Here is a 24,255-nt window from a genome sequence, read left to right as displayed (position 1 = left end):
ATTGTTTTCCAATAGTATTTTAGTGCGTATTTAACGCGTAGTAGGTATTTTAAATGAAAACAATAATCTCATTTGAAACAAGTTACAGTTACTGAAAATGTTAGCTGAAATCTGTTTATCTTCGTTTCGTACGATATATGTATCGGTGGCAAAAGTTTCTCCCCGAACATTTTGCGTTATTAATCCTGAAAGTTGGTCGTGAAGAATCCCGAAACTACATTACCCGAAAACAATTTCGCTTAAAGTTCCACGTTGCGAAGTTTTTCCGAAAATAATTCACTTTTTAACTGATCCCAAAAGTTCACTCGTGGCTGTTCCGGCACGTCGGCCATTTTAAGTCTGCGACCCATATTCAGTGCTCTAATTGACGCGCGTCTTCGCAAAGGCTCCCATTTCAAATTTCCCAAAACCTCATCTTCTTTCACGGGCGTCGGATCTCTAAAACAAAAATGTAACTTAGTTACTAAACCATAACTCGGTTAATTCTCAAGCTAACTTAATAATAGCTTTCGTTAAATTCATCCCGAATTCTGCCACAAATTGCAAAGTATCTTATAATTAGACGATTAAAATTCATAGCTTTGAAACGCAAGGCCACTTGGGCGTACCGCAAAAATTGAAGCATCATTATTCTTACCCGCATTTAGCGAAATTCGCCAATAACCGCGCGATTTTCTTAATGAAGAGCCTTTCATTCGACGCTTCGTAGCTATTGTACACGTCGCCGACTGATTTACATCTGAATAGGTAGCAGATTTCGTCCCCAGACGTCGCTCCAGACCAATTTAAATGGCGCGCCGAAGAATCCCAAGCAACGTTCAAGGCGCCTCTGAACGCAAACCTAAACAAGTAGACGTTTCTACACGACGCGTCGCCCTGGAGTCGCGCCTGGCGGAGCAACGGATAAATCACTTGATCCGAAACATATTTTGCATATCGTCTCAGGCTCCTTTCTCCAATGGTGCCATTAAAGAAATAGAACTCCATTATTTTCTCCCTTATCTTCCTATAGCGCTTTGATCCGTACTCGTCCTTTGTTCCTTCGAACGGCAATAAATATTGGAAGTTATAATTTAAATACTTCAAAAGCTTTTTATTTTGAATAAAACCTTTCAATTTTACCAGCGCCTCTAAACTCGTGTATCCTATCATAACTTCTACGTTATTGTTTGTTAGACGAGCTTTGTACACTTCTATCGGAGCTTTACTCATAAATGTGTTTTTAGTCACTTCGATACTTGGACAGAAGGCATTGATTAGTCTTTGGCTGTCTCTTACTTCAGTACTGTCAAAGAGATCTTCTGAGGCTACCATCAGTTCACTAGTAGAATAGTTTGCTAGAATTTGGTAAAGATTCGTGCGATTCAACTTTTCAAACGGTCCATTCAGATTCCAATACAGTTTGTTCATAACATCGAAATTATAGTTTCTGTAATCTGCAGGTGAGAGGGCACTACCGCCTATGATTATAATTCTGGAAAATAAACCTTCTGCGACTGGAGTAAGTATCAGTGATGACACTATCGTGGCCGCTGATTGGAATCCAGCCACTGTTATTCTATTTGGATCACCATTAAAAGATCTAATGTATCTTTTAATCCATTTCAGTGCCATCAAGATATCTTTTGCACCCATATTACCTTCGGCAAATTCGTCTCCGGTATTTAGAAAACCAAAAATAAATCGCCTGTAAGTAACAACGACGACTACCACTTCTTCTTCTATGAAAAAGTCTGGGTATTGCAAAACTTCATTGTGATCTGCCCAAACAACAACGGGGAGGTTCCTCGATTGATTATAAGAAATGGGCATATAAATAGTTAAATACAAGCAGTCTTCATCATAGCAGCATGCGCATTTTTTCCGTGGTTGGCTACAATCGAGGGTTCCGTTTTTCAAATATTTTTCTCTTGGTTGCTGAAAAGGAAAACGTTTATGAAGTACTTTTCTACTGCTTTATAAATAGGGTTGGAAACTATTCCAAGTGGAAGTTACAAAGAGGACTACCTACTTTGTACACGTCTAAGCGAAACTTAAAATAAACTAAATGAAGTTTAACAAATGCGCGAGTTTGAAACTTTAAGTATTTTAGAAAGCGCTAGATACTTTTTGCATTCTATGCTCAGTTTTAAAAATAAAAAGAAAATTCTAAAATGTACCTATTTAAAAACATTTTTTTATTCCAAAATGCTGTAAAAAAATAATTTTATGTAGAATTACCTTGAATCTTAACTCACGCAATGGAGCTTCGGCATATGGTATGTCCCAAAATACAGCGAAAAGTTTTCTCTCTAAAATTGTGTTTAATTTCCTTCCCAAAACTTTACTACCTTTTACATTAACACACAAAGTATCACTCTCACTATCTCCTTCTTCCACACATAGAGAACTACACTTTACTGTCAAAAGCAGAATAATTAGGTGAAAATATAACATTATTACTTCTAAGATCTAGACCTGTAGTCATGGTGTAGGACACAGAAAACACTGTCACAGTTAACATTGAAGGTGAAGTGAAGTTAAATAGCACACGTCAGTAAGGAAATTTGCTAAGAACCGTGAAGATATTTTAAAAACAAACGCTGGACGTTACATTTTGTGTTACATTTTGTTTTATTTCGATTTTAAAATCGACTCTAGTACTCGTAGACCCAGAAGTTGTACAACATAAAATACAACAACTGTATTTATTTATTTCGAACTTTTTGTAGCCCTAAGTTCCATATTTTTTTATTTTTGGATAAATTGAACGTTGGAAATTTAAAGTTTTAAACATTGGAAATGGACACAACAGGATATCATATTTGGTAACAGAACATAATGTTAGGCTATGCTTTTTGTAAGAAAAATCCTAAAAAATGTCTACTATTTTGAAACGCTCTGTCGTTTCAAAATAGTAGACATTTTTTAGGACCATAATATTGCAAAACTTTTTATGACAGACTGAAATGTACGCAGCCGAAGCCGTGTGCAGAAACAGTACCTACCTATTGGTATGTATTAGTTTGAACATCAACCAAATATGTAGATAGGTATTCGTAGATTGGATAGATATTCGTAAGTTTACTTCATTACCGTTTATTGTGAATGTAAATCCAAATCGTAACGTGGTTAATGATATGTTTTATTACAGCTTAGATTAATTTGATAGTTGCTATCTGTCCCTTAACGACACAGTAGATATTTGTCACTCGTGAATTTAATATGTCCTAAATATTTTATAGTTTGCTGTAAACAATGTATATTCAATTACTGGTTATATGTTTAACGTTTACTTTGATAAATGCAGAGAAGCCGATTGTAGAGACAACGCATGGAAAAGTTCAAGGAAAAGTGTTGAAGTCATTACTAAATAATGTGGAATATTATGGATTTATTGGAATACCATACGCAGTGCCTCCACTCAAAGAGCTGAGATTTTTGGTAAGACACATTTTTTCTTAAGAAATTACGTAGGTACTTCTTCTATATGTAAACAAACACAATTTATTTCTTAGAGGCAGTTTTTAACAANAGTTTTTAGATTTTTAATGAAAAAGATGTATCTTTAAATGTAGATTACTGAATTTGATACTCAGCTTCGATGTGCCTTAGATTTTCATTTGGAATATTTCATTAAATGGTTATTTCGGTCAAATCCCAATGGTCGCTAATTCCGCAATTTATTTTCCAGCCCCCAAAACCCGCTGAGCCGTGGGACGACGTTCTCGTTGCCACGAAAGAGAAAAAGGCATGTGTCCAGTTCAACACGAATATCCGCAAGGGGCAGCCGATAGGCTGGTACGGGGACGAAAACTGTCTCTACCTGGACATATTCACCCCTAAACTTGATGACGAAATGCGCCCCGTCATTGTTTTCCTATACAACACACATTTCACGGGCTCCTACAATAAAACTAAAGACTTCCTCCCCGATTTCTTCATAGAAGAAAACGTTGTCACAGTAACTTTGAGTCACAGACTATCAGTTCTAGGATTCCTGTCTTTGGAAGACGAATTAGTACCAGGTAACGCAGGCTTAAAAGACATAGTTGCAGCTTTGGAATGGACCAAAGATAATATTGCCAAGTTTGGTGGTAACCCTGACAAAATAACTCTAATGGGGTCTCAAGGTGGTGCTGTAGCTGTAGATCTACTTCTACACTCTAACGCTAAACACCTCTTCCATTCAGCAATTTTACAAGGTGGATCTTCTTTGGCGACTTCTTATTTGCAGGAGGATCTAAAAGAACGAGCGTTCTCCTTGGCCGAACTCCTGGACAGACCTTCCAGTAGTAATATTAAACTGTTGAACGATTTAAATGAACTCCCTGCCTCAGATTTAGTAGGGAAAGAACTACATGCGAATCCTGCAGACTACTTTAAAGAGCATCAGCGAGGGGTGCTAACTTTCGGGCCTATAGTCGAGAAGACACCGAACGGACTTTTAACTCAATATCCGGAGGATTCGCATGAAAGAATAAACATTCCCATTATGATTGGATTTAACTCTCGGGAGGGTTTAGAGGCCTCTTTGCAATATCTAAGCGAGCCGCGTTACCTCAGTTTCGTACAAAAAGATTTCCCCTTTCTAATCCCATTGCGAATCAAATTTAAATTCGATCCGCTTAACGAATTGTATTACAAGGCTGTTGATGAAATAAAAGAGTTCTATTTTAAAAATGGGAGAGTGACGATTAAAAGTGTAGCTGAGTACATAACGTACATAGGCGACGTTATAACTGGATACGTCGTGGATCAAACTGTGAAAATGTATGCGAAGAGAACAGAAAGTCCTTTGTATTACTATCACTTTGATTATATCAGTGATTTAAATGAGATCAAAAACGATTTAATGAATTACGTTACTACTGAATATGGTACTTGGGGAGCGGCGGGGGGCGACGAGCTATGTTACCTATTTCAATGCCCAGCCCTCAAACAGTTGTACCTCAAACACAATAAATCGATGTCGGAAGAAATAATAATCCTAAGGAAGTTGGTTAAAATGTGGACGAACTTCGCGAAATACGGGTCGGTACTCACGGCGAACATTTTAATTCATCATTCAATAAATTACTTGGGGCATTGTTGAGCTGGTTCTAATTATTCAGATTTATGGGTGAGAAATTAATTCTTTAACGTTTCAGGGACCCGACACCTGAGCATGACGTGGACTTGGGACTGAAGTGGCCTACGTATGACCTGGAGAACAGGAAATACCTGAACATAGACAAAGAAATTACAGTGAAGTCTGACCTAAACAAAGAACGATTCAGGTTTTGGGACAATTTCATTGGGAAGTGGGAACAAAGAGCTATCAATGGAATCATTAGTTCAAAGAACAAAGATGAGTTATGATGAAATAAACTTAATTAATTAACATTGTTTTCGTTTATCGTATTAATTTTTCTTCCTTTTTTCCTAATATGAAATTTCCCACTTTTAAAACAGATTTCAGTATCTATAGAATTTCAGTGTGAGGCAGGTTATAATGAAAATAATATAATGTAACTTTCAAATCACATACGTAAATACATTATGTATTAAAATTATTACTTGAAGAGAATTTTGAGTTCAATATCTGCGAGATTAGAACACAACGTGGGCGTACAAAGCGTAAAATATTATCTTGAAAATTAAAATACGAGTGGAAGCACTTAAATTATTAAAAAACTACCATTTTTATTTGAACTAACCAGCATACGGCAGCTATTTTCTTATAGGAGAGATTTAAAAAAACATCAAAGTTTTGCTTAATTTTATTATTTTAGGTTCTCTATATTACTTCTCTCAGCCTACATGCTTTCGTTGTAAAAAGTTTAGATAGTTTTTTTCATTACACACAATTGATCAACCCTGCCTTGAATATTTTACTAGGTTTTGATTTATGAGTATGCTTAACAACAGTAAAATTATCTCGAACAGGTAGCCAAAGACGAGCGATTAATACCATAATGCTCAGGCAGAATTCTCCGATATCTCACTGATAACGACGAATACAAACCCACATAGATTACCTGCGATTATTAAGGTACACGTCAGTTGTTAACTGGTAAATTATGTGATTAGTAAACAATATATTTTATGGGCAGATTATTTACAAAAATGTATAGACTTCCACATGTAATCGGCGTTTTGTTTTGTGCTATTTATTTTGTGAATGGAGATGTGATCGTTGAAACAAAGTCCGGCAAAGTTGCCGGAGTAGAAGTTCAGTCTATATTGCCAAACGAGAAGTTTTTCTCGTTTTTTAGCATACCTTATGCGGAACCTCCCAAGCGCTTTATGGTAAGCTCTTTTTATTTTCTTAATAGTTACATACTTAGTTCTTTTATAAACAGACCCTATTATTTTTGTATTCGTCGTGGCCAAAGTAACTTATTGGTTCAATACCTATATTGTTTGCAATGTATCATAATAATTTCTTCTTTTTATTTCAGCCACCAAAACCTCATCCAGGCTGGTCAGATATTCTTTCTGCCAAAAAGGAAAAAAAGCCGTGTGCCCATTATTATTTGCCTATGAAACATGTAAAAAACTATGGATTTTCTGGAAGCGAAGATTGTCTACATTTAAGTGTACATACTCCAAAACTTCCAAATACCGACAATCCTAACCTACCAGTAATAGTTTTCTTATACAACGAAAACTTTAATACTGCCTATAACGCCTCCAAGCAATATGGTCCAGACTTCTTTATGAAAGAAGGTGTTATAATAGTAACTCTCCAGCATAGACTCGGGTCTTTAGGCTTTCTCTCGTTTGAAGATGACCTTCTACCAGGAAATAACGGTTTGAGAGACGTCATCATGGCCCTGAAATGGGTACAAGCAAATATCCGCAGTTTTGGTGGTGACCCCAACAGAGTAACTCTAATGGGTCATAACGGTGGTTCGGTGATAGTTGATATATTTCTACAATCCCCTAAAACAAAAGGTCTGTTCAGCCGAGCTATATTACACAGTGGAACTTCTTGGGATCCCACGTTCATAAGGGATAAGGGAGCTCGAGAACGGGCGATTAAATTCTCAAAAGAGCTAGACGAACATGCTACCACCAGTTCATATTTGCTTAAACGTCTCACAGACTTTGACGTAATGGTTTTAACAGAGCTGGAAGGAAGAGCTGTGCATGCAGATGAAGCTCGAATAATTCAACAAGGAGTGATTCCTTTTCAACCCGTTGTTGAGCACGATCATCCGGACGCTGTTATCACCAAGCTACCAGAAAGCTTACCAATCGAAATCGATGTTCCTATCATGATAGGATACAATTCCAGAGAAGGCATTGCTCATTCCGAACGTTATCTTCAAATGCCACAATTTTTAACGATGGCTGACAGAGATTTTGTATTCTTATTCCCTTACAGAACTAACTACAGCTTTGATTTACTCTCGCAAGTTTACAATGACGCAATTCAAAGTATTAAAGACTTTTACTTTAAAGAGGGCTATATCCAAATCAGTTATCCCGGAGAGTACATAAGTTATAGTAGTGATCTGTTTCAATTTTATGGCATAGATTACACAGTGAGACAGTACACTAATAACACGAACACTCCTGTTTATTACTTCATGTTTGATTATAGTGGTGAATTTAATTTGAAGAAGAAAATGTTCATGGAAGGCGCTACCTCAATTGATGGGACATGGGGGGCGAACCTTGGTGATGATCTCTGCTATTTGTTTGTGTGTAAACCAATAAGGAAAGCATACAAGAAAGCGTTAAAAGAAGAAGATTCGGAAGAAATGACGGTACTAAATAACATGGTTAAAATGTGGTCCAACTTCGCAAAAGAAGGGTAAGCATGTAGTTTTTTGTTTAGTTAGTTTGCAGTACTCAAGCTCATTACCTTAAAGACTTTCCCTCATTTATTTAAGGCCAATTAAACTTTTTAAGCCTTTAACTAGTGTAGATAATTTTGAACCTCTTATGGTCTTACTAAAGTTGATTAAGGACTGATTACTTTTACAAAAGGAACAGTATTTCTCATAATCCAAAAATTACATATTTCCAGCAACCCAACACCACCCGGATCAGATGTGGAATGGAAGCCAGCGACGACAGACAAGAAAGAGTGCATGGTGATCAGTGATGAACTGACCCTGAAGACAAACTTGCACGACAACGTGGTGACCTTCTGGGACAACTTCATAGAGAAATACAAGAACATGGCTGTGAACGGCATAGTCAAAGATAATAAGAAAGACGAACTGTAAATAAATAGTGTAAAATTCAACTGTGCATTATTTAGAATTGCCTTGATTTATTGTTGAAATCTGAGATGCTAAAGCAATGCATCATTTCAGTCACAGGATATCCACTGCTGAATATAGGCCTCCCTCAATGACTTCCCGCAAGCAATGCATGTAATCAACAAACAATATGATTTCTAATATTCTCAGTAGTAATTGAATATTGCTATTGTCTCAATTTTAAGGCATCCTACTAAATAACCTGTTCAGTTATTGTAATGTAAAGTAGTTGTTAAGAAATATTATAATAGTTAATAAACATATACCAATGATCACGGATTCAGGGTCAAGTTATTACATTACTGTGTTTTGAGTATTCAGATCGGATAAAAGGCTGCTTAAAAAACCAAATAGGGATCGTACCTAGGACCCTTTACATTCTAGGTGATTAACTACGCTATTATGTTATCAGCTGTCAAACGAAATGGCATGATTTCATTGGTCGTCATAATATTATACGTAAACGTTTCGCTTTTTAACTGGTGGACTTTTATCTGACATTTTATTAAACTTTATAAGGCGGGAAACCCGAGCTAGCCATTCTTATCCTAAGCACTAAAAATAGGCCATTTTTCCGTATGTGGCCAAACCACATGTCTTAAATTATTATCTGACGTGTGAAATACGGCGATTACATTCAAGAATTAATAAATTAACACGTAACCTTATCGAACGCTGATAAGGCTAAGTACACCTTCCATTATTATCAATAAAGTTAGTTACAAATGATTTAGTTCGGAGTATAGTATATTCATGTAAATATTAAGGAAAATGACGAAAACAATACCAATTTTTGTATTGCTGGGAGTAATTTTAGTAAATGTATGTGCTGGTAAAGAAACTGTAGAGGTCAAATTGAAACAAGGTTTGGTGTCAGGGAAAGAACATAAAACCTTCCTCTCTGGTAAACCTTATTATGCCTTCAAAGGAATCCCATACGCTGCACCACCAGTTGGAGAGCTGAGATTCAAGGTAAGGAAAACAAATATATTTGAATTTTAGTTTAAGTTATAATTCATTCATGATATTCAAGTTACATTAGTACCTACCTACTTAGGCAGTTTGATTTTTTCAAGTTATTTATAATTTTCAAACTACTTAGTAAGTATTAAGTTAATTCAAGCTGGTCTTGTAGGGTCAGATATCTTAATTTCTCCAAAAATATAATTGTTACATTATGTCATATAATGTATAACATTTCAGCCACCAAAAGCACCTCAAGATTGGGGCAATGAACTGCTGGAAGCATACACCGACAAACCTACATGTGTCCAGTTCTGTTCAAGAAGCCGCAATAGTGAACCATACGGAATATCAGGCTCAGAGGACTGCCTCTACGTCAACATCTTCACCCCAAACCTAGAGGGTTCAGCTGCAGTTCTCGTATTCGACTTCCACGATAACTTCCGCACTGGATTCAATGGCACTAAAACATATGCTCCAGAATTTCTCCCGGAAGAAAACGTCGTTATAGTCACGGTGAGCCATCGACTAGGTCTACTTGGATATCTTACCACTGAAGACGATGTCATACCACCTAACAATGGAATTAAAGACTTCATTTTTGCATTGAAGTGGGTAAAAGATAACATAAAAAGTTTCGGTGGCGACCCCAATCGAGTGACTATAATGGGAAGCAAAGGAGGTGCTGTAATGGCTAATATATTGCTTTATTCCGAACAAGCAAAAGGCCTTTTCAATTCTGTTATAATCCAAGGTAGCTCTGCACATGAGGCTATATTTTTCCCAAGAAACCCAAGAAAATCAGCTTTTCAAATTGCTGAACTTTTAAACATTGAAACTGACGATAGCACCACTTTACTGAAAGAACTACAGAATTTGGACCATGTGAAAATTCTTGAGAATGAAGTTGAAGTTGTAGACGATGAATTTTATGAGAAATATCAAATGAGCATACATCCATTTGGCCCAGTGATAGAGAAAGAAGGCCCTGAAGCGGTGTTAACGACTCTTCCTGAAAATGGCAAGATTGTCAATGATGTTCCAGTTTTAATTGGATTTAACTCTAGGGAAGGTTTAGATCTTATTTCACGTTATTTATTCAATCCTCGGTCTTTGACTGATAATAGTCAAGACTTTTTCATCCACTTTCCTATCAGAGCTGATTATCGTTTTGACCGGAATAATTCTGCATTCGAGCAGTACAAAGAAGAGGTGGTGGAGTTTTACTTTAAAGATGGAGTAATTACCTATTCTACCCTATTAGAATATGCCGATTATGTAGGCGATGTATTACAAAACTATGCAATGAACGCCGCTGCTAGGAAAATATCATCGGACATTAAATCACCAACTTTTTACTACATGTTTGACTTTAACGGACTTATCAATGAAAACTGGTTGTATGTAGCTAAATATTCAAGGTCAATACCTTTGGGAAATTATGGAGCAAGTGTTGCAGACGAACTGTGCTATTTGCATTTATGCTCTCGCATCAAAAGAAAGTATGTCGAACTAAAAAAGCTAGTGAGCGAGCAAAATGAAATGAAAGTTTTGAAGAAGATGATACGTATGTGGGCCAACTTCGCTAAAACTGGGTAAGTTCCTAAACCCTTTTGTGCTATAAGTCTTCTTTTGTATGAATCCAGTAACATGGCGCATTCTTGACGGCTTATCGTCGACCCGTAGTATCGCTTCTTGCAATACACTGTACTTAAGAGAAGGAAAGCCCTCTCTATTCAGGCTCCCAGCAAAATGACGCGAATGGAACATTCGAAATAAAAATAAGATTTAAACCTACAATTTCTAAAATAACTTAAAACCACCACAAGATTTATTTAATTTCCCTCTTAAGAACCTAGCGCTTTTTCGAGCCCCTTAGAAAATTATTTATTACAAAGTCTCAATAAATCGTAGTCAATATCAAAAACAGTTTTCAATGTTAATATTTTCAATTTATCAGGAACCCAACGCCCGATGAAAAAGATAGTGTTCTGAAGAACTTCAAATGGCAGCCAATCGATAAAGACAGCACTGACCTTGCGTACGCGCACATAAAGAAGACTTTAAATATGGCCGTCAATCCTCTGGGAAAACGAGAAACATTCTGGGACACAACTTTGAACAAATATTTGCAAATGGCCGTCGATGGTGTGGCGCAAAAAGTTGATGTTGAAAAAGATGAGCTTTGATACTCGGTAATAAAATCTCACAACACCTTTTAAAACTCCGTTTTACTGGTTTTACTAATGATTGAAACATGTCCAAGTATTATAGTTAGTCCGAGCAAATAGAAACTGGAAATATTTCTAGCATATAACTAAATTCGAATAGCATTACCAAAGTGTTTACCTATACGAGTATCATTCTAGTGTTTGACAACCAGATATTTAAAAATTGCCAGTTATATTTTACGTGTAATGTGTTTCATGCAACAGTAATTTAGTTAAACTTAGGTGTTCATAGGTCTGTTTAAAATACTGCCACCCTGTCCCTCACCCCTACCTCCTTATTTTCAAAACCCTTTGTGGCATACCTACCTAGTTTTAGAGCTCTTTGTAGGTGCCATAGACACAACGTGTTTCAGAAGTATTTTCTACTTAACTATTGTTTGTTTTTCTTCTTTGTTAATTCCAGTTCCATGGAGTAGAACAATTTCTGTGAGAAATAAAAAATTTTATCGCTGTAGGAAAAAGTACCAGTACATAACTAAGTAAATTACTAGCGACAACCGGCTTTGCGTGAAATAGTAAAACTTTATGGTACTTGTATGGAAATTGTAGCCACTAAATAAGTTTAGATAAAAATTCCATTTTGCTCAAGAGTTCTATTAAAATCCTTTTAGGCATTTAGTACTTTTATAATCTATAGGTACCCAGAAACTTTAGTGTTAATAATTTTCGTACGAATATTTAGTACCTACGACTGAATTGTAACGTGTGACTTCATTTCTAAAACAACAACCTACAACTACCTAAGTAAGCTGAAATTCTCATTCCATTTTACTAGCTTAGGCATACCTAGGTGCAGTGGCGTAGCTTGGGGGGGGCAGGGGGGGCCATGGCCCCGGGCGGCATATGAAAGGGGGCGGCGGATAAGAAAAAAAAAAAAATTGCATGATTTTAAGTTAATGTATTATTATAAAATTTATTCTCTAATAAACAATATTCCAACTTAAAACCACTACAAGATTATTTATTTTCCCTTTTGAGAACTAGGGCTTTTTCGAGCCCCTAAGAAAATTATTACAAAAAGTCTCAATATATCGTAGTCAACTTCAAAAACTGTTTTTAATGTTAATATTTTCAATTTTTCAGGAACCCAACGCCTGATGAAAAAGATAATGTTCTGAAGAACTTTAAATGGCAGCCAATCGACAAAGACAGCACTGACCTTGCGTACGCGCACATAAAGAAGACTTTAAATATGGCCGTCAATCCTCTGGGAAAACGAGAAACATTCTGGGACACAACTTTGAACAAATATTTGCAAATGGCCGTCGATGGTGTGGCGCAAAAAGTTGATGTTGAAAAAGATGAGCTTTGATACTCAGTAATAAAATCTCACAACGCCTTTTGAAACTCCGTTTTACTAATGATTGAAAAATGACCAAGTATTGTTGTATAGTTATTCCGAGCAAATAGAAACTGGAAATATATCTAGCATCTAACTAAACTCGAATAGCATTACCGAAATGTTTAGCTACCTATACGAGTATCATTCTAGTGTTTGACTGGATTCACAACCAGATATTTAAAAATTGCCAGTTATATTTTACGTGTAATGTGTTTCATGCAACAGTAATTTAGTTGAACTTAGGTGTTCATAGGCCTGTTTAAAATACTGCTACCCTCAGTCCCTCACCCTTACCACCTTATTTTCAAAACTAACCCCTTTGTGGCATAGTTCTAGAGCTCTTTGAAGGTGCCATACACACAACGTGTTTCACAAATATTCTTTGTTTTTCTTCTTTGTTAATTCCAGCTCCATGGAGTAGAATGACAATTTCTGTGAGAAATAAAATTTCTTATCGCTGTAGGAAAAAGTAACTAAGTAAATTACTACGACAACCGACTTTGCGTGAAGTAGAAAAACTTTATGGTAGGTACTTTTTAGTAGAAATTGTAGCCAATAAGTAAGTTTAGATTAAAATTCAATTTTGCTTAAGAGTTCTATTAAAATCATTTTAGGCATTTAGTACTTTTAAAATCTATATAGTTACCCAGAAACTTTAGTGTTAATAATTTTCTTACGAATATTTTTACTTGCCACTGAATTATAACGTGTGACTTCATTTCTAAAACAATATTTACCTACCTCCAACTACCTAAGTAAGCTGAAAATCTTCATCCATTTTACTTAGCATATGCATACGTACCTAGGTACATTTGCTTTGAGACCAATGCACCGCTCACTGTCCATGCATACTTTACTAGTGCTGGTTGGAAGCTGCAAACTCAACAGGTATTAGCATAGACTGTGACCCGCATGAATAAGTACCTACTTGCACTTAATTGAACCCAGTTTGTAGCACTCTTAGCTTACTTGTTAAACCGGTAGAAAATACTATAAAATACCTAATTAATTTAATTGATTGAGCAATGTTGCAATTGGTTAAAAAAATATAGAAATTCAGGGCTACTTTTTTATTATGTCTAAAGTATGAAAAGTTAAATCCTATGTAAAAAAATATTTAAGTAGCGCCATCTGCCGTAAACACATAGAACTTTTACAACCTGAATAAAAAATGTAGAGCCTTAAAAAAACAGATGAAACAACTTTTTTAGCTACCATTTAATATTTCGGGGAAATTAATTACTTAAAAGGGAAACTTTAACTGACGTTTTGGCTATTCTTTATTGGTCGATGGAGGTGTTTTTCAGACAACCTGTCGTCTTAAAAAGCATGCTTTAGCAATGATATTAATACATTGCTACTACTACAGAGGGCGTAAGTGAAGCAGGAAAATAGTTTTCCTAGAGTTTTCTATTTCATACTGTTTTTTGTATTCAGTACCTCTAGTACGAAAAACTTTCGAGTTCAAAAAATTTTGTATGAAAATTTTTTCGATGACACTTTGAATACGCAAACGAAACGAACTCGAAAGTTTTTCGTACTAGAGTTACTGTGTTGTGTATACGAGTATTACTCGTAGTATCATTAAAAAATTATATTATAGTATTCTTCCAATTTAATTTACTCTACTATTACCAAGGACTACTCTCTTACCAACCGAGTAACATGGAAAGCATTGGGGGAGGCCTATGTTCAGCAGTGGACGGCCTATGGCTGAGATGATGATGATGACTCTCTTACTGATTATATTTTGTTAAACATATTTTAAATCCATATAAAACTTCCAGAATAATGTAAAATATCACGATAAATTAAAAGTAGAGCACTGACAAAAATTTGATAGGTGGATTCTCTGTCTTCTGATGTAAGTTTGACGCTACATTCAAAGGAACACCCGGCATATTAATTTAATTCTACATCCGAAGTATATTTAACAAATATTTGCCAATAATTCGGTCCACTTAACTGACTGAAGATTTACACGGCAAACATAAGTTTTTTACTCCCTATGTCAATAGATTTAGAGTTCAAGTTCAGTTCCAAGATCGTATAATGTTAGACTGCTAGCTGTTAACCTTAACCTGCGTTATATAACAGCTCTGCACTTGTAAATGACTTGCCTGACCAGTTTTATTTGCGCTGCTTATTACATAAAGCTACGAGAACACGTGAAGTATTATTACCTCTACTGAGAACAATGTCAACGAGGTATTTTAAACCTCGAGATGTTTTGGAAGCTAAGATGAAAAGAAAATTTCGCTAAAAAAAAGTTCTTTATTATATTTTCATGTTCGATATTATTTAAAAAATAACCAATCCATACAAAATGCGAGAATCTTTGTCTTTTCAGCCATCAATCTACTGTTTACTTTTAAAAATATTGTCCCTTTTCTAGGCTGCCTGGAAGTTAACACATCCTAGCGAAAAATTTTGGTGCTACAACTTTTTGCGTTTCTGGTCTGTTTAATAAAAGTGCGGTGGAGATTGACTTTAGTTAGAGAGTATTATAACGGTTTGTCTGTAGTTTAAAATACTGTTTTCACTTTTAAACTGCTGAAATTGATAGCTAATAGAAAAAAGAACCCTACAAAGGTGAATAGGTTAAGGCTATTTTATTGAAAAAATACTTGAATATTGTGAAATACGAGGTAAAAATATTATGCACTATTCAATAAGTCATATTCAATGGCATGATGAATGGATTATTTTAGACATGAAAAACTTTTTGGACATATTACTGTTCTGAATGCTTTTGTAAGAAGCAAAAGTTTCTAGTTCCCTGTTTTTTGCGACAGGTTTTTATCTACACAGACGAAGCTGCGGGCAGAAGCTGATAGGGGAGACCAAGCTGAGTTGTAACAGAGCATAGCTGTGCCATTGTCGCTTTTTGGAACTTTGTTACCTACTAGCGAGCTCGTAACTATGTGCGCTTTTTAGTTCCTGCCAGTCTCAACCTAATAAATACGCGATTTTGCGAGCTAGATGATAGCAGGTTTCCACAAAAAGGCAATGTTGAGAGATACTCCTCTGTTACAACTCACCTTGGTCTCCCCATTCTTTCCCAAAAATTCCCCAACTCGTTAAAACTCAACAGCTTTGATAGCTAATTCCAGAATTACTCAATTTTGACGCAGGTTTGACTAATTGATAACTGATTCGAGAGGAAGCTTAATTTACAAAGCCCAACAGTACCTCTATTACGAAAAACTTTCGAGTTCGTTTCGTTTGCGTATTCAAAGTGCCATCGAAAAATTTTGTATGAAAAATTAAACAGCGCCCCCTAGGGCGGCTATAATATAGGGGGCGCTGTTTAATTTTTCATACAAAATTTTTCGATGGCACTTTGAATACGCAAACGAAACGAACTCGAAAGTTTTTCGTAATAGAGGTACTGATCGTTAATAATAGTCTAAGTTAGTGTCGGAACTTCTTTTCTAGTGTCCTTTTTTTTCTTGAATCTTGTCTCGCCGCCCTAGAGACCCGCAACTCATAAAATAATGTACTTACCTACATGTAAACACCTAATGAAGCTTTATTTCTTTGATTCTATCTTCCAGATCTCTGCAAACATAGTGTACCTAAGTACTTATTATTATTCTGTGCTAGTACGCTTACGCTTGATATCTAACAACCTCAAGAAATGATAATACTAGCGTAATGATAATAATTTGCTACAACAATTTTATTATTTTTGCCATTTATGTTTATTTGCACCATTCTATTTTTAATACCAAGTAAATATGTTTTCTTTCGAAAGAAACAAAGAAAGAAATTTCTTAATAAGATCGAAAAAAGGCCCTTTTTCATAAATTTTATAAAACCTTATAACAGCGCAAAATATTGAATGGAAAATTTTAATTGAGAGGGCTGAATAATGTTTAGTTATACCACAGAATAAGTAATAGTACCTACAGGTACAGAAGGATTACTCCGCAAGACGATGTAAATAAATGTGAGTCTTGCTACGACGCGATACAGTGGAATTCAGCTCGCACAACACTACGTACCTACAATTTTATTCACCTACAAGTTTTGTCTCTTTCTATCGCGTGCCTCTGAACTCTTCTTACGCTGTTAGGGTTGCTGTCTAGTGAAAAAATAATTAATCTACTTATTTGTAATGAGGTAGGTACGTATGTAGGTAAGTATGCATTCATTATGGAAAACCTTGGGAGAGGCCTTTGTCCAGCAGTGGACGTCATTTGGCTGAAACGAACGAACGCATTCTGAGCAGTAGTCATAGTAGGTTAGGTTCCTATACTATCCTAAGAATTATTGATTACCTACATGGCCAACATACCTTCCAGCATCTTTGGGAAGCGAAAAAAAAAAAGATAAATCCGGTAGATTTCTTTTCGAATTTAAACACCCGAACGCCGCACAATATTTCTTTCTCTTTATGTCCATTTTTAAATAATACTTTGATCATAGAATTATAATCATACTACAACGCACGCCAGCGTCCTGACGGGCGCGCGCGTGACACTCGACTGATATAATACCCGCCGGCGGGGCGCTTCGCTGTAGGTAATTATCGGATGTACCGCGCGGAGTGCGCCAGGCCTGGTTATACCTACACATAAACACCGTAATTGAGGCAATTTTCTAATCACCAATGAAAATAATAGATGGAAAGACGCACGTCATTTTATTGTGGTCTCAATAACACCACCTATTCCTACGTAATTATGAATAAAAAATATGCATCATCAGGTAGTAATTTAACTGTTTAAAACTTTACTAGTACGACACTATTGGTAAAGCTAAGTTACACCTACCAATCTCGAAGCTTAAAAGTAAGCTATACTAGTTAGTTTTTAAAATGACGTCCACTGCTGGACAAAGGCCTCGCTTAAGGATTTCCACACGATCGGTCCTGCGCTGACCGCTTTCAGGGACTTCCCGCGACCTTCAACTGATCGTCGGACCACCTAGTAACTCCTACATATTACCAATTAAGTACCATATTTTCGGTTTAAAAGTAAAAATAAAAGTATGAATGGGACCTTCGATCATTCAATTAACTGAAAACATGTCGTATTCTTTAATTAAGTAAGGTGTCATTAATTAGTGGTGTAAATTATACAATTGTTATGAAATATTAGGTTGTTACTAAAATTACGTGACACACATTTGTATTATTTTGTAAACAAACAATTAGAATTACCTAATTTCAATAAAAAATATTTAGTTAGTACTTATTCTTATAATTAAACAACTGAATTGAATTTATACAGTAACTAACACAATATTTATTGTAGGCATTTCAAGCATTCTTAAATGTAACATTATTTTTGTCAGTTATGTTTTACCTGTACTTTAGTCTTAATACTTTCTTAAATAGTCGGCCAAGATTCATTACCAAATAATATCTATAAAAATATCATGTAAACTCGGGTATTTGACCGCTACCAAATGTAACGATTGAAGGTTTCATCGATTTTGGGAAAAAATAAAATAAAACATGGTCTAATATTTAGCCGTCGTCTAATACAAGTTCTAAAAAAAACATGATTCTTCTCTATCGTGTGCTTCAGATCTAACGAGCTATGTTACCTGGGAATCGAACCCAGAACCCATAGAAACTAACTGGGCAACAAAAGCGTCACAATGGTTTCCTAGAAAACGGGATAAATTGATAGTTTATCGCATTCATTTTCTGTTCTCAACCACTACTTCGTGACAATAATGTATGTATTAACGACACTAATACGGGCCAGTGCTGAGATGAAGTAGCGCAGAAACTCATTCACATTGTCCGCCTATTTTCAAACCAATACTTAAATTATTACTGCTAATAACTTGATTAAAACTTATTTTTAAAGTGCCACTAAAAATTTCACAGCCTTGTACAGTAGAAAAATCAACAGCTGTTCTTTTGTCGAGCGTTTAATGATGCCCCTAAGAACACCGCCAGTGTTTCAGTAGAAAACCACACGTGCGGGCGCGGGCTGCCTGAAATTACGGAAAATTACCGAGTGTAAAGCATTGCAGTTTCTAATTTTAAAAATAGGGCCAAAGGAGGTAGAGTTATTAAGGTTAACAGTTGAAGTAGGTACTTAGTATTGTTTAATTATCAGACAATTAGAATGAGATTAAGGGCCTGTTGTTTTCAAATTGTAGAATTCCAGAATTAGTTTAGGCTTGAAATAAAAAAACAGTTGATACCTACAGGGTGTCCCAGAATGGGTGAATCAAACTGATAGGGGAGGTAGCTCTACTAATGTACAGTCGCGGAATGAAAAGGTTCGTCACCTTAGTGTCGGTTTTTGCTTGCACTAGGTACTGTAAGAGTCAAACCTGCCAACATAATCGTGCAAGAAACAGTGCTGCTAACATTTAAATAAATATGACGTTTGCTAACGAATAAGGTTTTGCTTGTTTATTTTTCTATCCCATCAGTGCAATGTTACAAAATGTATTTTTTTTTATTTAATAGATAATGGCACGTTTAACCAACAAGAAGGTTTTAGTTTATCAATCATAATAATCTTCTTGACAAGTTAAATCGTCAAACAACTTTGATCTGAATAATTTTGAACTTTACTGACGAACAGTTAAAGATTATTTTCTCTAACTCGAGATTATTCTGTAACATAGTTTCAAAAGGTAATATGTGCTCGCGATTCGTTGAAGGAATCAATTTGAAAACTGACGAATCTTTTCATTCCGCGACTGTACTATCCCAAAAAAATATGAAAAAAAATTTTTCATTTCGGATTTTTTTTTAAATAAAGTGCTCTAAACTCGAAATCTAGTCATTATTTTCAAAAATTTGTTTACAGATAAACGAAGCGATCATGTACAATTAATATTAGTAAGAAAAACACAAATAAACTCCAAACGCAGCAATTATAGCCAGATACTTAGGCAAAACTGATTTATTTTCACTTTTTCNACTTCTAATGCTCGTAACTCAGTTCAGACTGAGTTTAGAGGTATACATGACATAGTAAGTTTGGTTTATTACACTATTTTGTAATCAAAAAACAAAGTTTAGTCGATGGCCGCGCGAAAAAAAAAAGACGCCACTTTCCATACAAAATCTGGCATTGCCATTTAGTCATTATTTTCAAAAATTTGTTTACAGATAAACGAAGCGATCATGTACAATTAATATTAGGAAGAAAAACACAAATAAACTCCAAACGCAGCAATTATAGCCAGATACTTAGGCAAAACTGATTTATTTTCACTTTTTCAAAAACTTTTTTTTTTGTTTCTTTATGCGCCTAATTTTTTTTTTTCATATTTTTAGGGATAGTACCTACATTAGTAGAGCTACCTCCCCTATCAGTTTGATTCACCCATTCTGGGACACCCTGTATATGCTATTAAGAACTAAAAAGTTGGTTCATAAAACAAATAACTGAATCTGTTTGGAGTGGCATGAGTACATACGTAATTATGATAGGTACTCAATTTGAATAAGTAAAATGGTAATTTTTAGATCATCAACCGTTATTACTTGTGTAATTGAGCTCGACTAAATTAAACACCGATATTTTTGTTGTGAAGAAAATTACAATGGTTCACAAAGGTTGTAATCGAAGATGATTTAAAAGAATTTAGTTAATTGGAAAAACATATTTAGTAAGTTCTAAAAAAAAAACATTTTTTTATTTGCTTCAAAAGGCTGATTGTTACATAGATAGGTAGATACTGAATAGAACTGTGGGTCTAGACAAAGTGCAAATTATAATCGCAAACCAGTCGAAAAGTGGTCGAAAAGCCCCTTTTTTGTATGGAGTTTTGACGGATTCGATTTTTGATTCGATCAAAAGCGTTTTGTCTCCCTAGACAAAACGCACTTTTTACGGGCTGAATAGAAACATTAAGTAGGTATGCATTCATGAAAATATTATCAAGTCATGGCATTGCCTTATCGCTCGTCACTTCCTCTGCAATTTCCTAAACCATAGACCACGTAAGTGGTTAATGGCAAATAATTAATCTATGGTCTGTCAGTTTTGGCGCGTAACGTAACCGCTACGACCGGCTGAACAGCACATAACCGCTGGTTTTCCTGGTTCCTGTCGTACCTACGCTCAGTAGTTACGTGTAACCAGTGCTTGTATAGAATTACGACTATTATCTAGTATTACGTATTTCAATCGGATTATGAGATGCCTGAACTAATTTAAAGTGAAGAGACCGTAGCGAAGAATCATCTACAAACTCTTCAATGCAGCCCATATGAAAATATAAAGTATTAAACATAAAGCCAAAAACATTTAAATGAAGCCAAAAACTACTCTTTGATAGAAACGCCTTAATACGTACTACCTACTCATGAGTTCATGAATTCTAAATCAAATTAAATTGTTATCTAATTGGACCCAACAATTCTATTCTATTTTACTTCACTAAATTGGGACATTGAAAATACTTTATAATTTCCAAATCGTCGGCGTCGTCGAACAACGTCGTATGATCGCAACCGTCAAAATCTGTTTTTTTGCATTAAACTACTCTAAAATAGCCCCTTTATAAACTAATTTTTTATTTTTTCAAAATTCGTAATAATATCGAAGATACAGAATCGAACACCGACGGATGTGATTATTCTAACGCAGTACAGAGACGTGTTTGTGCAAGCGTCATTGTACTTCGGAAGACTGCACATCGTTTGTTGGAATAGCTTATACATTTGTATTCGTATTGATATTGAATGTATCTAGAATTTCGTCTTTATATCTATAAGTTTGGACACTTTATCGTTTTGATGACTGAAAGTCACAACCATCTCTTTACTAGGGAAGTCAGAGAAAAAAAAACTGTGACGTACGTACACACCCGTCGTTGTACTAGGAAGTTCGAAAATAAAAGAAACAGTGTCCTTTTGTTTTTATTTTATGGTATTTGTAGGTAGATTGATGAGTATNCTAAATTTAGGTAAGAAACTTATTTAAATCTTTTTGATATCATTTGAAAGCTAACAAAATTACCTTTCAAATGATATACCACAATCCATAGTTACTGTATTGTAGAATTGGTTTTAAGTTAATAATTCAACTGCACCCTTTTTTCTACACAGTGGTCGAAAACTAGCGTACAATAGGACGAAAACTGATTTTTTTGGACGAAAACTAGTGAAATGGCCTCTTTTGCATAAAATATTTTTTATAAAAAAACCCGTGGTATTTACTTATTGTCATATAATATTAACGTAAGTAGACTATATAAGGACTAAAATGACATATGATACATATGAGTAAGGTTATTTTAAGATCTTCATTTCGCATCACAAAGTTGGCAACTCCGATAATTGGACGAAAACTAGCGCACTTACCCTACGCGTGAATCCCGTGTTTCCCGCTAATTCCCGTTCCCGTGGGAATTTCGGAAATTCCTTTCTTAGTGCACCTCTACGGTACCTAAGCTACGTCCCTTCCAAATTTCAAGTGCCTACGTTTAGCCGTTTAGGCTGTGCGTTGATCTGTCAGTCAGTCAGTCAGTTTCTCCTTTTATATATTTAGAAGATTAAACATAAAGGCAAAAACATTTAAATGAAGCCAAAAACTACTCTTTGATAGAAACGCCTTAATACGTACTACCTACTCATGAGTTCATGAATTCTAAATCAAATTAAATTGTTATCTAATTGGACCCAAAAATTCTATTCTATTTTACTTCACTAAATTGGGACATTGAAAATACTTTAGAATTTCCAAATACACTAATCGTCCGGGTGCCCTAATTGGTCCATCTACTATTCCCAATAGGTTACAATCATTTTCGATCACGAGCTTTACCTAATGGTATTGATGTTAAATAAATAATTTTATAGGTTCCAAAATATTTATTTCACATCAAATAAACGTCATTCCAAGGTTAGAAGAGTATCTGAAATGTCTCTGACACCACCTGCGCGTGAGAATGAAATGCACGTCATTGATATTGACGAAGAAATGGACGACATTATGAAGGACACCGAAGCGAAGCGAGATGCAGAAAAATCGAATGTACCGAAGAAGCTAATAGTCGAAGCTGAAAATGCGAAGAATGCAGCAGTTTTGAACGCAAATGGTAAGTAAGCTACTAACGTAGATCCAAAACCGATAAAGTAAAAGTAAGGGTCATCTGTTTGGGAGCTAGGTTGAAACATTCAGACAAATACCTACCTACAGTGCTACACAGAACATAGATAGGTACATGCGTCTTTCTGATCCCCCCTATTTTTCCGTCAGATACTGTAACGCTTACTGACAAAAAAAAATGAATACATTATCACGTTTGAAAGTCCAACTCCAAAGGCATTGACCACATTTAGCAGGCTAGCCCAATAAAGAGTTAAGGTACAGATCAGGTCTCTATTTTCAGATAGAGCCATAACTTTTTAGAAACATCGCTTTTTTCAGAGATTCCCAGTTTATTCGGGATAGTGCTGTAACACGATTCTCAGTTAATAGAAATAGAAAAAGATTTAATCAGTATCATACAAAATAGGTAAGAAAAATTAGAACTAGATAAGTTTAAACCTTCCGTGCTCGGGCACGTTAAGCCAGATCAGATAGACGCGCTCGCTCATAAAGTCTGGCACTGGTTGTTAAGCATTGGCGATAAAGTAAGCTAGTGAAAATATTACCTAAGCTAAAAATATCTTATCACTGAGTATTCATGCTCTCTAATGCTGGGGTTGTTTTTGTTATTTTCATTTTAAATTTTGATATCGGCTCTACCTTTTGCGGCATACTAAAAATTACGCGAAACTGCCACCACCGCATACAACTAAGCATATTTTTTCCGATCCGTCACGTCGTTAGACAAGCAGTTAGGTGGGACATTTTCTTCTTTACTTTGGTGATAGATCATACATACATAAAAGAAAATAAAAAAAAATAAAAGTAACCAAGTCTAGGTGCGATTCCATATAACTGTCATCCTTTCATGATTCCAATCTAATCAGGGGAAAATGTAGCCTCTACGACAGAATCTCAAACTCTACCATGATTAATGGTTAACTCATTAAACTTTACCTACTTTAAAATTAAACATTGGTAAAGAGAGCTTACACCATCTCTCGTACGACTTGCGTGNTACGTTTGTTAACATGAAAAACACTATTCGAACTTATTTTCTGAAATCACCATTATAGTATACATAAAAATACAACGAGCAACAAAATAATAAAAAGTACAATAATTATTTACTTATCTCGGTTTACAGCAACAGCAAGTTGTTCGGGCAGAGCTTCCGCTCTGTCCGACCGCCAGTGGAGAAGTGTGTCCGTCGGCTTGAGCCGCTCCGCTTTTATAGAGAGTGGAGGGGGCACAAGTCGGCGGACGGAAGTCTGATTTCTATTATTTAAATTGAAACAAACATTTTAATACAGACAATATTCATTACTAAATTGATTTTAAATATTAAAAACAACATTCTACGTAACCATAATAATTTTATATGACTTTATGTAATTTTATTATCAGGACACGTGGTTCAAAGATTAAAACTGTTATGTTTCTTGATAATTTATAATAAA

The 24,255-nt window shown here is 35.4% G+C and overlaps 4 protein-coding genes across 5 annotated transcripts; 3 read left to right on the top strand and 1 right to left on the bottom strand.

The window, feature by feature from the left end:
- Positions 1 to 239: 239 nt before the first annotated feature.
- On the bottom strand, positions 240 to 2,255 carry LOC114362024 (venom carboxylesterase-6). The gene is made up of 3 exons (XM_028317273.1): positions 2,238 to 2,255; positions 638 to 1,917; positions 240 to 438 (listed from the first exon to the last, which is right to left on the bottom strand). The coding sequence occupies exons 1-3, from the start codon at positions 2,253 to 2,255 to the stop codon at positions 240 to 242; spliced, it is 1,497 nt and encodes a 498-aa protein (XP_028173074.1).
- A 923-nt stretch (positions 2,256 to 3,178) lies between these two features.
- Positions 3,179 to 5,383, top strand: LOC114362034 (acetylcholinesterase). Its single transcript, XM_028317285.1, has 3 exons — positions 3,179 to 3,423; positions 3,674 to 5,013; positions 5,130 to 5,383. Exons 1-3 carry the CDS (start codon positions 3,238 to 3,240, stop codon positions 5,338 to 5,340), a joined length of 1,737 nt encoding a protein of 578 aa, XP_028173086.1. The 5' UTR covers positions 3,179 to 3,237; the 3' UTR covers positions 5,341 to 5,383.
- A 613-nt stretch (positions 5,384 to 5,996) lies between these two features.
- LOC114362033 (esterase E4) lies at positions 5,997 to 8,215 on the top strand. The gene is made up of 3 exons (XM_028317284.1): positions 5,997 to 6,270; positions 6,423 to 7,783; positions 8,000 to 8,215. The coding sequence occupies exons 1-3, from the start codon at positions 6,067 to 6,069 to the stop codon at positions 8,199 to 8,201; spliced, it is 1,767 nt and encodes a 588-aa protein (XP_028173085.1). The 5' UTR covers positions 5,997 to 6,066; the 3' UTR covers positions 8,202 to 8,215.
- Positions 8,216 to 8,923: 708 nt separating this feature from the next.
- On the top strand, positions 8,924 to 12,872 carry LOC114362031 (esterase FE4). Of its 2 annotated transcripts, none has more exons than XM_028317282.1 (3): positions 8,924 to 9,209; positions 9,441 to 10,795; positions 12,515 to 12,872. In XM_028317282.1, the coding sequence occupies exons 1-3, from the start codon at positions 9,009 to 9,011 to the stop codon at positions 12,741 to 12,743; spliced, it is 1,785 nt and encodes a 594-aa protein (XP_028173083.1). In that variant the 5' UTR covers positions 8,924 to 9,008; the 3' UTR covers positions 12,744 to 12,872. The 2 variants fall into 2 exon arrangements, with proteins under 2 accessions (XP_028173083.1, XP_028173084.1); XM_028317283.1 differs by lacking the exon at positions 12,515 to 12,872 and adding an exon at positions 11,161 to 11,756 and having other exon boundaries at positions 8,926 to 9,209.
- Positions 12,873 to 24,255: the final 11,383 nt, after the last annotated feature.

This window comes from Ostrinia furnacalis, unplaced genomic scaffold, assembly GCF_004193835.3.
Source record: "Ostrinia furnacalis isolate ACB-3 unplaced genomic scaffold, ASM419383v2 OfSCF6127, whole genome shotgun sequence".
Lineage (NCBI taxonomy): Eukaryota > Metazoa > Arthropoda > Insecta > Lepidoptera > Crambidae > Ostrinia > Ostrinia furnacalis.
Note: the sequence above shows the minus strand (reverse complement) of the source record. Positions and strands in the feature narration are given on the sequence as shown.

Bases quoted from the DNA above. Each gene is read 5' to 3' on its own strand.
- LOC114362024 (XM_028317273.1), bottom strand. The intron at 439-637 runs GTAAGAATAATG...TTTTTGTTTTAG, and splicing joins GCGAATTTCGCTAAATGCGG to AGATCCGACGCCCGTGAAAG.
- LOC114362034 (XM_028317285.1), top strand. From the start codon at position 3,238: ATGTATATTCAATTACTGGTTATATGTTTAACGTTTACTTTGATAAAT. The intron at 3,424-3,673 runs GTAAGACACATT...TTTATTTTCCAG, and splicing joins TCAAAGAGCTGAGATTTTTG to CCCCCAAAACCCGCTGAGCC. The intron at 5,014-5,129 runs GTCGGTACTCAC...TTAACGTTTCAG, and splicing joins ACGAACTTCGCGAAATACGG to GGACCCGACACCTGAGCATG.
- LOC114362033 (XM_028317284.1), top strand. From the start codon at position 6,067: ATGGGCAGATTATTTACAAAAATGTATAGACTTCCACATGTAATCGGC. The intron at 6,271-6,422 runs GTAAGCTCTTTT...TTTTTATTTCAG, and splicing joins AACCTCCCAAGCGCTTTATG to CCACCAAAACCTCATCCAGG. The intron at 7,784-7,999 runs GTAAGCATGTAG...ACATATTTCCAG, and splicing joins TCCAACTTCGCAAAAGAAGG to CAACCCAACACCACCCGGAT.
- LOC114362031 (XM_028317282.1), top strand. From the start codon at position 9,009: ATGACGAAAACAATACCAATTTTTGTATTGCTGGGAGTAATTTTAGTA. The intron at 9,210-9,440 runs GTAAGGAAAACA...ATAACATTTCAG, and splicing joins TTGGAGAGCTGAGATTCAAG to CCACCAAAAGCACCTCAAGA. The intron at 10,796-12,514 runs GTAAGTTCCTAA...TCAATTTTTCAG, and splicing joins GCCAACTTCGCTAAAACTGG to GAACCCAACGCCTGATGAAA.